Raw genomic sequence first — 12,154 nt, 5'->3', positions numbered from 1 at the left:
TTTTCATGTGGCAGGTGGCAGGTTTACAGGGCAAGGAAATGTGTGTTTGTGTGTGTGTGTGTGTGTGTGTGTGTGTGTGTGTGTGTGTGTATGGATATATCATATAATATGTATTGTATTGTTTTTATTCTTGAGAATTATTGCAAGTAAACAATGAAATATGACCATATCCATCTCTTCTGCCATCCAATATATACATAAAACCTGCATGTATAACTACATAGTTACATAGTGTGTTAGAATCATTTTAATTTTTATACCTTTAAATCTGTGTACATAATAGTTTCAGAAAATCAGAACCTATAGTTGATGTTACATGGGCTATTTCATGGCCACTGGCACATATGTAGCAGAGGACTGCCTTGTTGTCCAAAGTGGGAGATAATGTGCCTAATGCCCCAGGGAAGAGGGATGGAGGTGGAGGAGGTAGGGTAAGCACTCTCTCAGAGGCAAAGTGAAGGGGGATGGGATGAAGAACTCTTGGAGAGGGGACTGGGAAGGGGGGCAACATTTGGAATGCAAATAAAACAATTTTCAAAAAACAAAGTCATTTTTCAAGTAACAAAAAATTAAGTACACTCAGTGTTAAATATATTATTTAAGAGAGACTTTGACTTGCACTCTTTTAGGGGATTTCTAGGGAACTGTGTTAGAACAACAATATTCATTAGCTTAGAAAATTGCAAAGAAGCCAGGCAATGGCAATACACACCCTTGGGAGGCAGTGGTCTGTGGATTGTAGCTTGGTTATCCTGTACGTTATGGCTAATATCACTTATAAATGAGTGCATACCATACCTGTCTTTTTGGGTCTGGGTTACCTCACTCAGAATGATATTTTCTAGTTCCATTCATTTGCCTGCAAAATTCATGATATCCTTGTTTTTAATCGCTGTATAGTATTCCACTGAGTAAATGAACCACATTTTCTTTATCCATTCTTTAGTTGAGGAATATTTAGGTTGTTTTCAGTTTCTGGATGTCTGCGTGTAGAAGAATGCCAATAGATCCATATTTCTTATTCTGCACAAAACTCACATACAACTGAATCAAAGGCCTAGACATAAAACCAGGTAAAATAAATTTAATAGAACAAAAAGTGGGAGATAGCATTGAACTCATTGGCATCGGAAACAAATTACCCAGCAGAGCACCAATGGCCCAGACACTAATATCAACAATTAATAAATGGAACCTCACGAAACTGAAAATTTTCTATAAGTCAAAGAACACTGCCAATAGGACAAAATGAAAGCCTACAGATTAGGAAAAGATATTCACCAACCCTACATCTGACAGAGGGTTAATATCAAAATATATGAAGAATTCAAGAAATTAGAAACCAACAACTAAAATAACACACCTCCAAAATGGAGTACAGAGCTAAACAGAATTCTCTACTGAGGTAACTCTAATGGCAGAAAAACAATTAAAGAAATGGTCAGTGTCCTTAGTCATAGGGAAATGCAAATCAAAACAATTCCAAAATTCTACCTTACACCCAGAATGGCTAAGATAAAACTCAAGAGACAACCATGCTGGTGAGGATGTGGAGCAAGGGGAACACTTCTAGATTGCTGGTGGGAGTGCAAACTTGCACAACCATTCTGGAAATCATTTTGGCAGTTTCACAGAAAATTGAGAATAATTCTACCTCAATTCCCAGCTATATCACTCCTGGGCATATACCCAAAAGATGCTCCACCATTCCCAAAGGACACTTGCTCAACTATGTTCATAGCATATTTACCTGTAATAATCAAAAACTGAGAAGCTAGAATTTTTAAATCAGGGTAGATAGCAGATGGAATGGATACTTGGTTTTCTTTTCTGTATAATGTATGAAAGAATTGTTTCTGTTACAGAATGTCAGGTAGACTGAGACAGGGGATGAACTAAGAACAAAAGGATTGAAGCTCACAGCCTGTGGTTCAAACTCCAAGTTTTCTTCTTCAGTAGTCATTGGAACAACTGTGAGTACAGCATGATTTGAGAGTACTTTAAATAGTTTCAGTTTCACCAGAACTTTGTTAGAATGGTCCAAAACACCAATGAGTTATTAGCAGTCATGGAAGAAATGGGGTCTCCTCTGAAATTTTTCACTTTTTAGTCATCCCAGCAATCTCTTGTGAAAGAAACACTTCCAAGGATAACCATTCCTTCTCCATAAAATTTGTGTTGAACCAGGATTATAAGTCACAATAAGATGAGGCACAAACCCTCAGTTCAAGGCTAGGCCAGGTAGCCCAGTAGACAGAAAAGGGTCCTGAAGCAACAAGTCAGAAATAGCCCTTCTCCCACTGTTATGAGACCCACAAGGAAACCAATCTACACAACCACTACATATTTACAGAGGGCCTAGACTACCCATGCAAGATACCTGATTATAGCTTCTATCATTCTAAGGCATCATATTTGTTGGTATATTTTCAAAAAATATTTATTATAAATGTTTGTGTGCTTTATGTGTTTGTACATATCTCTTAATTTCTTCAACTGGGATGATGATCATTTCCTTATTAGTTTGAATTTACTCTTTGTATTCTGAATAAAAAATTTTTAAGTTAAGGATGATGAGAATTGATTCATGACTGTATATTTTATCCTTTTGATTTATAATGAACTCGTTAAATTAATCTATTCAAGCTTAATTTAAGTTAAACTGTTAATCTATATCTATATCTTCAGTGAAATCAGTAAGCAATTTGGTTTTACTGTAATTTTCTCTTAGACTGAACATGAATTTGAGCGGTGTAAATTAGACACATTATGTCAGCTTTGTTCATCATTTCCCTGTTGTATATACTTGTGTCTACTCCATAATGTGTCATATTTCATTAGTCTTTTTCAATTGGTTTATCGCTGCTATTGACATTTTATTACTTTTAATGATATTTGAAAAAGTAAAATAACCTCACTATTGCAACCTTCTCCCTTAGTGTGTCCAGTTCTTAGGTTTTTATCTCTCCCTGTGTCATTTTTCAGATCCCAAAGTGGATTTTGATTAGAACTACATTGAAATAATAGACTGAATTGGGGGAGATTGATATATTTATGTCTCTGAAACATTCTACTCGTGAAATTCCTTCTGTATAGATTTATGTAGAGATTTGCTATCTTCCAACACAGCATAATGAAATTTTGCATGTATTTGGGACACATGTTTTCAAACTCTTGACTTTTGTTAATTTTTTCATTCCTTTTAATGGCTCCCTGAATTGACTGGTACTTGGAAATAATAGCATATTTTTCAAATGCATTGGCCTGTACACATTTCCCTGCTAAGTATTCTCTTAATATTTCTTCTGTAACTTTTAATATCAAATTATGAACTGTCTTTAATGCAGTTTTCTCTTTGTATTTTATGCAGTATATTTCTTTGTTTTCCTTTGAAACATATATTTCTTTCACGAAAATATAATTATATTCATTCTCTCCTCCTATTTTCCCACTCACACCCTCCCAAATTTGTAGCTTTCTCCTTTTTAATCATTGCTGTTACATATAAATGAACAAATATATAAAAACAACCCACTAAGTCTTAATTCTTGCTTATGGTTCTAGGGTTGACGACTTGGTATTGGTTAAATATCCAGGGACCTCATTTCTGGGGAAGATTAAAATTTCTCAGCAGTTTTTAATTGCTTGCTGCTCTTCATCTAGGAATGGAACCCTGAGATATTTTTCGAACTTTGTTAGTATGTCAGCTGTTGTTTGAATTGTCTGGTTTTTGTTTAATCAGCCATGATATTTAGATTTCATGGGTATAGTCTTCATGTCATCGCAAGAAGGCACAATCTCACCTCTTCATGGTCTTTTGGCTGCACATTCCTATAGTTTTCTTGTTTAAACAGTTAATATTCACTCAGTTGATATTCATTGAGTTCTAAAAATAATCAGACGTAATTGTCATTTACACCTTCAGTGAGAAGGACAATCAGTTTTCTCCAGTTGGATGACACTGGATATATCTACCACTATGGGGAGGATCTCATGTTCAGGAGCAATTGTGTGTGTGGGATTTTATTTCGTAATGATTTGATGTTTTGATTGATGTCATATCTTGTTCTCTAGATTTTGGGTGTTTCATTGTTGCTATTGATTTTTGGTTTAATTTTTGAGAAAGAAGTTAGGTGAGTAAGGAGGAGGAGAGAATCTGGAATAACTTGAAGAGGAAGATCATTGTCAAAATATATTTAAATTGTAAAGTGGTTTTAAAAGTAAAAAAAATAAAAAACAACTAAAACAAAATAATTACACTTATAACTTGGTGTCGATTCATCTCATAAGTATGGTTGGAAAGTTTTAAAACATGTACGTGTATAGGCAGGGAAAGAAATAGACAGGAATGTGGAACTGAGGGAAAAGCCATGTTTTCTGAAGGGTTCTTCCTTACAGTCTACAGTAAATTCTTTCTTTGCTCTGTTTCCTGGTGCTTCTGCATGATAGGCAGGCTTTGTAGTCACAGGAGAATGCATGGGAATGACCCTGGGGGATGAATCATTACTATGCTACACTTTCCTCTTAATTTGTCCCTGAGAGAAGCATAGGACGCCTCCTTTAGACATTATATCATCTAAAGAGAAACACCCAAGAAAGGGTATCTTTCCATCCTATATATCCCACAAAGTCATCTTCAGAGAACCTGTATACTCACCAGGGTGTACAGAAGTGACCCTGGCTGCAGAGACTGAGGAGTGCTTGGTGGCCTCAGGCAGGGTGAGTTGTGCAGGGAGGACAGGGTAGGTTGTGCAGATTTCTGAAATTCAACCTGCAGTGAGACTTCTGCTCTCCAACTGCTCCTTCTTGCAGGCCTTCTACACTTTAGAGTCTAACTGTTTATTTTTGGAATTTCATTACATTTGTAAAGAATTTCAGTTGTGGGACATGAAATGGGCAGTGGACACTAAGAAGGAATCGAAGTCAGCTATCCAATGAAGATATTGATATCTAAAGTCTTTTGAGCATTGTAATTCTGTTGGTCCATACAATTCCAGCCTTCAAGGGAGTCATCGATCAAGGTAACATTTTTATTTAATCACTAAATGCTAAATCAGATCATTTTACTGTCCAAGTCATATTTGTAGACTGACCTTTTTATATTCTGCTAGTTTTCTATTATTCCATGAATTATTTTTACATTATTACATTATTGTTACATTATTTTTATATTCATTATTGTTCCAAGTGCAATAATGATTTTTGTTGAATTGCATATAGTTCTGAAATCTTTGGGAGAAGTTGCCACACATCAGACAATCTTGTGTGTCAGCTGAACAATTGATGAATGATGAATAATGAGACAGTTTACTGGTGGAAGAAAGTCCAGGCTTAGAGCAACAAAAGAATCATATTTTGAGCTTCTCTGAGATACTTATCACTGAACTTACTTAGCCATTCCCATAGCTCTGTGCTTTCCTGCTATGCAGAGTCCGTGCACTTTGCTACAGATGAGAAATTACATACAAAGCAGGGCAGATAAATAAATAATTTAGTCAGAGGGCACCTCCAGTCTTTCATGTTTTCCTTTGCGTGCTCCCTCTCTGCTCTGTGGCTGAGCATCCCAGTTTATTTCATTTTGAAGCCTGTTTCTCTTTTCTTCCTCTCTCAAAGCTTGGCATGGAAAGCCAGAAACACCTACTGTGAACTAATTTTACTAATATGCAATGCATTTTTTGAATCTACTTTGACCACCTAAAGAAAGCACATCATATCTGCACCATAAAACCAGGATAGGTATAAATATACATGTAAAGATTCACAAAACAAGGCCATAGACTTTTAGGACAAACATACCTTACTTTTAAATTACTGTTTTCAGTAATTTAAAACGGTTATTTCTCATTTGCTCTCAATTTATCTTTTGGGTAATATTAAGTATTAATTTAACATGAGTAGAAACACATTACATAATGCATATAAAGCAAACATGTATAACTAGATTTAGTATCACTGCACAAAAATTAATTAGTGACATCTTAATTCTCCTGTCATTCCTCTTAAAGAGGTTTTAGCCTACTTTAGGGAGATAATGCTGAAATGTGAATATTTGAAATGCCACAAATATATATTAGATGTCAAATAGATATCAGTCGAAGTACAGTTGAACAAGAGAATATTTGCTCTGGCAGTAGAAATTACAGAGATTTCCATGACCATAGGGAAATTAACACCCAAAATTTCAATAAAAGTAGATACAGAAAGTAAAAGATATGAAATTGCCAAAAATTAAACTAAGAGTGTGGTCTTATTTTTGCTGAACTATTGATTTTCAAAATAGTTGGATGCAAATTTGGTTTAGAACTACATTAGTGATGGCAGTGATTGTGAGGCAGAGAGCCTTGAATGTTTGGAGAGAAAAGGAGAGACAAAGGTCACAGTCAGGAAAACTCATCTCCAGAATGACTCTTTAGACATCTGGATACCAGGGGATAGAATATGGAGATGGTAAGAGAGTGTGGATTCAGCACTCACTAATTCGAATTAGCTTTGCAAGAAAGGTGATTCTTTGTCATCTCACCAAGTAGAGATAATGTAGTTTTACTGAAGGTCAACTTTAGGAGCTTCCCCATCCCCCAAGATAGCCATCTTAAAAACTGTGTGATTGTTAAAACTGAGAACGATGCCTTTCTTTTGTCTATTAACATAGCCTTTGTAGGGGAATGATGGTCAGTGTTCAGGGGTAGCTCTAAGTTTGTGCAGAGATGGCTACTAATTAGGTACAAGGTAATTCTGGAGAGACTCTTAATTTGAGCAATTGTCATAGTGATCTGAAGAGGGAAAAGGGAAAGCTACAGAGAAAGTAGAGAAGGTGAGGGTAAGTCTGCACAATTAGCACCTGGTGAAATACAGAAGTTCCGGTGCAAAGCAAACAAATAAGAAATCCAGAAACTGATATTCAGCCAGCCAGCATCAGGGGCAGTATTGCTTGAGGGAAAAGTAAAAACTTAACAAAGAATATTATTGTTAAAAGTGTTCCTCATAATTACTTTGTGTTTTACTTAACTTCCTCCCTGAAGAACAGGAAAAGGAAACATTTAAAATTCAAACTGAAAGGTTTGAGACCAATCACACAGGGGTTATGGGTAACTCTGAAAATGGCTGAATTTCCAGAAAATATATTCTGATACTAAACTTCTGAGTCATTTCTTTTTCTTTTCATAAATCTGACAGTGAGAGAAGGTCACTCAGAAATTAGATTGTGCTATAAATATTTCAACTGTTCTGGCATGGAATTATAGTTTGGAAATAGTTTTTAACTGGCTTCTTTAGGATCCAGTTTTCAATATAAGTAATTGAATGTAGAAAGGAATCTGTGTGTAAACAACATTGATTTTCCAGGAAATCCCTCATGTCTTTTTTTTACCTTCATAGATGACCCAATTGGTTGCCAGCCAGAACCAAACCATGGTAATTGAGTTCCTCTTCTCTGTGTTCCCACCTCTGCATGAAGGTGGCCTGTTATTTTTTATTCTATTAATTCTTGTCTATGCATTCATCATCTCAGGGAACCTAGTGATCTTTGTTGCTGTCCAGCTGGACTTGGCTCTGCACACACCCATGTATTTCTTCATCAGCGTGCTGTCGTTCCTGGAGATCTGGTATACCACAACTACCATTCCCAAGATGCTCTCCAGTCTAGTCAGTGAGAAGAAGACCATCTCCTTAGGTGGCTGCCTCATGCAGATGTACTTTTTCCACTCACTGGGTATCACAGAAGGCTGTGTCCTGACAGCGATGTCCATTGACAGGTACATAGCTATCTGCTATCCTCTCCGTTACCCAACCATCATGACTTCCAAACTTTGTATCCAACTGACAGCTGGCTCCTGCTTCTGTGGCTTCCTTCTGGTACTCCCTGAGATTGCATGGATTGCAACCTTGCCTTTCTGTGGCTCCAACAAGATCCATCAGATCTTCTGTGATTTTACCCCTGTGCTCAGGTTGGCCTGTACGGATACATCGTTGGTGGTTATTGTGGACGCTATCCATGCAGTAGAGATCCTGGCCTCCTTCCTTGTGATTGCCTTGTCATATATCCGGATCATCATGGTAATTTTAGGGATGCCCTCAGCAGAAGGGAGGCACAAGGCTTTCTCCACTTGTGCAGCCCACCTTGCTGTTTTCTTGCTGTTTTTTGGCAGTGTGGCTGTCATGTATTTGAGATTCTCGGCCACCTATTCAGTCTTCTGGGACACAGTAATTGCTGTCACTTTCGTTATCCTTGCTCCATTTCTCAATCCCATTATTTACAGTCTAAGAAACAAGGAAATGAAAGATGCAATTGGGAGGCTTTTTCATCGGAAGCGAGATGCTCGGGCTCAGAAATAGATCTCAATTCTTGATAGTAAAGCCCTCCTTGAAGTTCGGAGTCTCACTGTTGTTTCTTTGTGTCCTGATGATTCTTTTTCTATTGCCACAGATGTTTTTTCTTCTGCTGTTAACAGGAATGATGAACTGTGACTCTAGGTCACTGGTGACCACTTGTTTACATAACAAGTATCAGACTCTTGACAGGTGAAGCAGTACATGTGAATTCTCCTGCTTTAAGCACAAATTGACATATGTCTCATATCATACTAGTTTCATTCCTTCCCTTCATTGTTGTGATTACATGTGTTGATGAGGCCACAGCTTAGAGGACAAGATGAACACTACATAAAATAGTTCCAATAGTTGCCAATGTTCACATCCCTCTTACCTTTCTAGCTCTAGATTCCTCTGTCATCCATCATTGCTCAACTACCGTTTTCTGACACAAAAGACAAATTTTCTCTACTTTCAGCTTATTTAATTTAATTAACTACACACTCAGTTCATTAAAAAATGTACTGGTTACTGCATAATGTATTATAGAATTTCAGGCTCAAAGGGTTTCAAAGGAGTAAGGTGAATAGTCTTCTATATTTCACATTACTCTTTAAAAACATGAATAAATTGCTTTGTAATGTAAGCATTCTTACTTAAACTTGTCAGAATCACCACTATTTAAATGTGAATAAATAAAATTTGGATGTAGAGTTCAAACATGTTTATGACTTTCTGAATTATTGTCTAACAGCTGTTTTAAATTATTTAATCTTATGCATCTCTCATGTATATGTGCATGTGTGTATATGCATGTGCAGGTATGAGCATATCATGTGTCAAGTTCAGAAGACAACTCTAGGGACTTGGTTCTCTTCTACTACCTTCTGAGATCTAGCAATCAAGCTCATGCATATGAAGCCTCTTCATAAGAACCTCTATATGCTGACTTACTTCACTGAACTGCAGATGTCATTGTACATTTATACATCAAAGTTTACCTAGTTATAAGTTGGAATGTAGTTTAGCCAGCTGCAAGCAAACACCTGGTTGATCCAAGAGCACATAGGGACAATAATAAAAGACTGGAAAAAATTATGGATTCCATTCTATCCTAAATGGCTAATATATGAAATTATGAGAAATTTTCTATTTTCAGTCACTTATTTCAGAGTGATTCGCTCCATAACCAAAGATGTCTGATTATGTATTAAAACACCTTTTCTATTTCCACATCACATGCAAAATATGGTTTTTAATTTTCCTGTATTTTTTTATTTTAGTATTTTTCTTCTTCGAGAATCTCATACATGTGTGCACTGACGAATATCATATCTACCCTGGATCTCTTACTTTCTCCATATTTCCCCATGACTTCTTGTCTTCTCCTTTCATTATTATTCTTGTTAAGTAAGTCCAGTTAGTGCTGTGTCTAAGTTGACAAGGGTGAAGTCATCCTCTGGAGTACGGAAAGTCTACCAGTGGCCACACTCTCTAAAGGAAGAATACCGCTTATTAGTAGGTGCCCACTGCCAATGTCTCCTTTGTAAGGTGTGTGTTTAGAAAGCACCTTTCCATCCATGTTCATATTTTGGCTGACTTGCTCTCCTTTATTTCTTTTGCAGATAAACATACCTACTATGAGTTCATGGGTTCTGTAGGCATGTCATGTTCAGCAAGTCATTATTTCACAATCATATTTCACTCCTCCTCACTGTCTGTCTCTTGCATATTTCTATCTTCTGATCTGCAATGTCAAAAGCAATACTCTGAGGATTGAATTACATGCTTAAATCTATTCAATACTGTCAGTATTTCATAGCCTATGGAATCTCCATGGTTTTTAGTTGCCTTTTACCTCATGACTCTTCCTTTGTCCTTTCTGCATTTGTCTGTATCTGCTTCATGTGGCTCATTAAGCTGTTTTCTAAAGAAAGGACAAATGAAGAATGATTCCTCTTAGCATATTTTCCTGGCTAATTCTGCGTAAGTCTTCAGTGTTCAGTCCACTTCATCAGCAACTCTTCATTTTCTTCTATCTTTGTTAGTTGTTTTGAATTTTATTATGAAAAGTTTCCAGAAATGAGTGTACCACGTGAGCATCATAGTAGCATTATCAAGCCATGTGTAGCTCCTTCACTACATTCAATTATCCTATAGAATAAAATGAAAACCCTTTAAGATAAAAGATTAGGAAGCCATTGACTTTTCAAAGGTTAAAAATAGAAACATATGGGTTGGAGAGAAGACTCATCAGTTAAGAGCACTGACTGCTCTCCCAGATATCTTGAGTTTAATTCCTAGCAAGCACATGGTGGCTCACAACCACTTGTAATGGGATCTGATACCCTTTTCTGGTGTGTCTGAAGACAGCAACAGTGCACTCACAAACATAAAATAAATGAGTAAATCTAAAAAAAATAGAAACTCATTTTAGGGCAAATATAATCAGAGTTAGAGGCCAAATTTAATTTGTTTACAGGGTAAAGATAAATTGCAAATGGTAAAATCAATTTAAAGATGGTTTTTGAGACATGGAACATTTCTTGATTACAAAGCACTTTCTCGCACATCTAAGATCCTGGAATTAATATCTAGTATTCAAAAAAATTAAAAATTAAAAATGCACCCAGCTAAATAGAATGATAAAAGAGATGAAAATGACCACAAAAAGCATGCACACACAATTTTTTATAAAATGCTTTTTATCACTGAACACTGACTATTCAGATGCACACATGTTTTTAGCATTGTGATTAAAATGTATCTTTATTGAAATCACAATCAATAGAGTCTCACTTACTTTTTAAACCTTTGTTATTCATCATGAGAATAAATCATGTAATGTGATCATATCCATTCCTTATTTTTTCCCTCCAGATTCCTCTGTCTTTCCACTTATTTTTATGTTAGCAAGATTTTCTGCTAGATTGGCAGTAAAACTTCATAAAAGTGTTGTTCATTTTTGAAATTATCCCACCATACAAACTTACCTTCATACACTTAACAACATCACATCTCACCATAATTACTTGAAGATTGCCATATCAATTAGAGGTTTCAGCTGTGCCACCCTGTACTGTTGGCTCCACGTGGAGGATGATTCTGCAGGCCAGACAGCACCCCTCATCTGCTCCAAACTGTGCCCTAGCTCCTCCATGCTGAGAGTAAATTACAAAAGTCTAACTCTTACAAAGGCCCTCAAAGCCCTATGATCTCTTCCCCTTTCACTTCCCAGCTCTAGTTTTCCTTAGATCTATCCAACACACTCCATTTCAGACACAGGAGAATCTGATTCTGGCTTTAGGCTGGCCTCCTTGGTGCCTGAAAGTTTTCTGCTTAAATCTATTGAGCCATCCACTTTCCCTCAAAGCTTTGCTCATCCTTAGCACTTTCAAAGGGTTTCAACTTAACCAATCTTAAACTAAGAAGTCCCCTACTCACTCTAGATAAACTTACTGTACATTTCCTTTTCTGTTTCCTACGGAACACATAGTCATATCAAGGATAATGTTCTAAATATTGCTTAGTTTTTTTACACTTAAAAAAAAATCTCCTCTTTCTCAACTGGCAAGTTTTAAGAACAAGATTTTTTTGCCAGTTTCATATCCTTATTATCTTACATATTATAGAAGTATATTATATCAGTAAACATTTGTTTCCTTAGTAAAAGATCACTCACATGATCATGATGAGGTACGTTAGCATTTTTTAATTTCCATATAGCCTTAGAACTCAGTACAAAAGTGTTAGAATCAAAATCTGTGATTTGTGATATAGAATATAACCTCAAGTATATTTACTATTTCAACATATATTTTGATGTTTTTTATTTGCATTTCAAATA

General features: G+C 36.2%; 1 protein-coding gene across 1 annotated transcript; it reads left to right on the top strand.

The window, feature by feature from the left end:
* Positions 1–7,407: 7,407 nt before the first annotated feature.
* On the top strand, positions 7,408–8,331 carry Or6k6 (olfactory receptor family 6 subfamily K member 6). The gene has a single exon (NM_001000084.1). It carries the CDS (start codon positions 7,408–7,410, stop codon positions 8,329–8,331), a length of 924 nt encoding a protein of 307 aa, NP_001000084.1.
* The last annotated feature ends 3,823 nt before the right edge of the window (positions 8,332–12,154 follow it).

The sequence above is a fragment of the Rattus norvegicus genome, chromosome 13 (assembly GCF_036323735.1).
Source record: "Rattus norvegicus strain BN/NHsdMcwi chromosome 13, GRCr8, whole genome shotgun sequence".
Taxonomy (NCBI): Eukaryota; Metazoa; Chordata; class Mammalia; order Rodentia; family Muridae; genus Rattus; species Rattus norvegicus.
The sequence above is the reverse complement of the archived record's forward strand: the minus strand, read 5'-3'. Positions and strand labels throughout refer to the sequence as shown.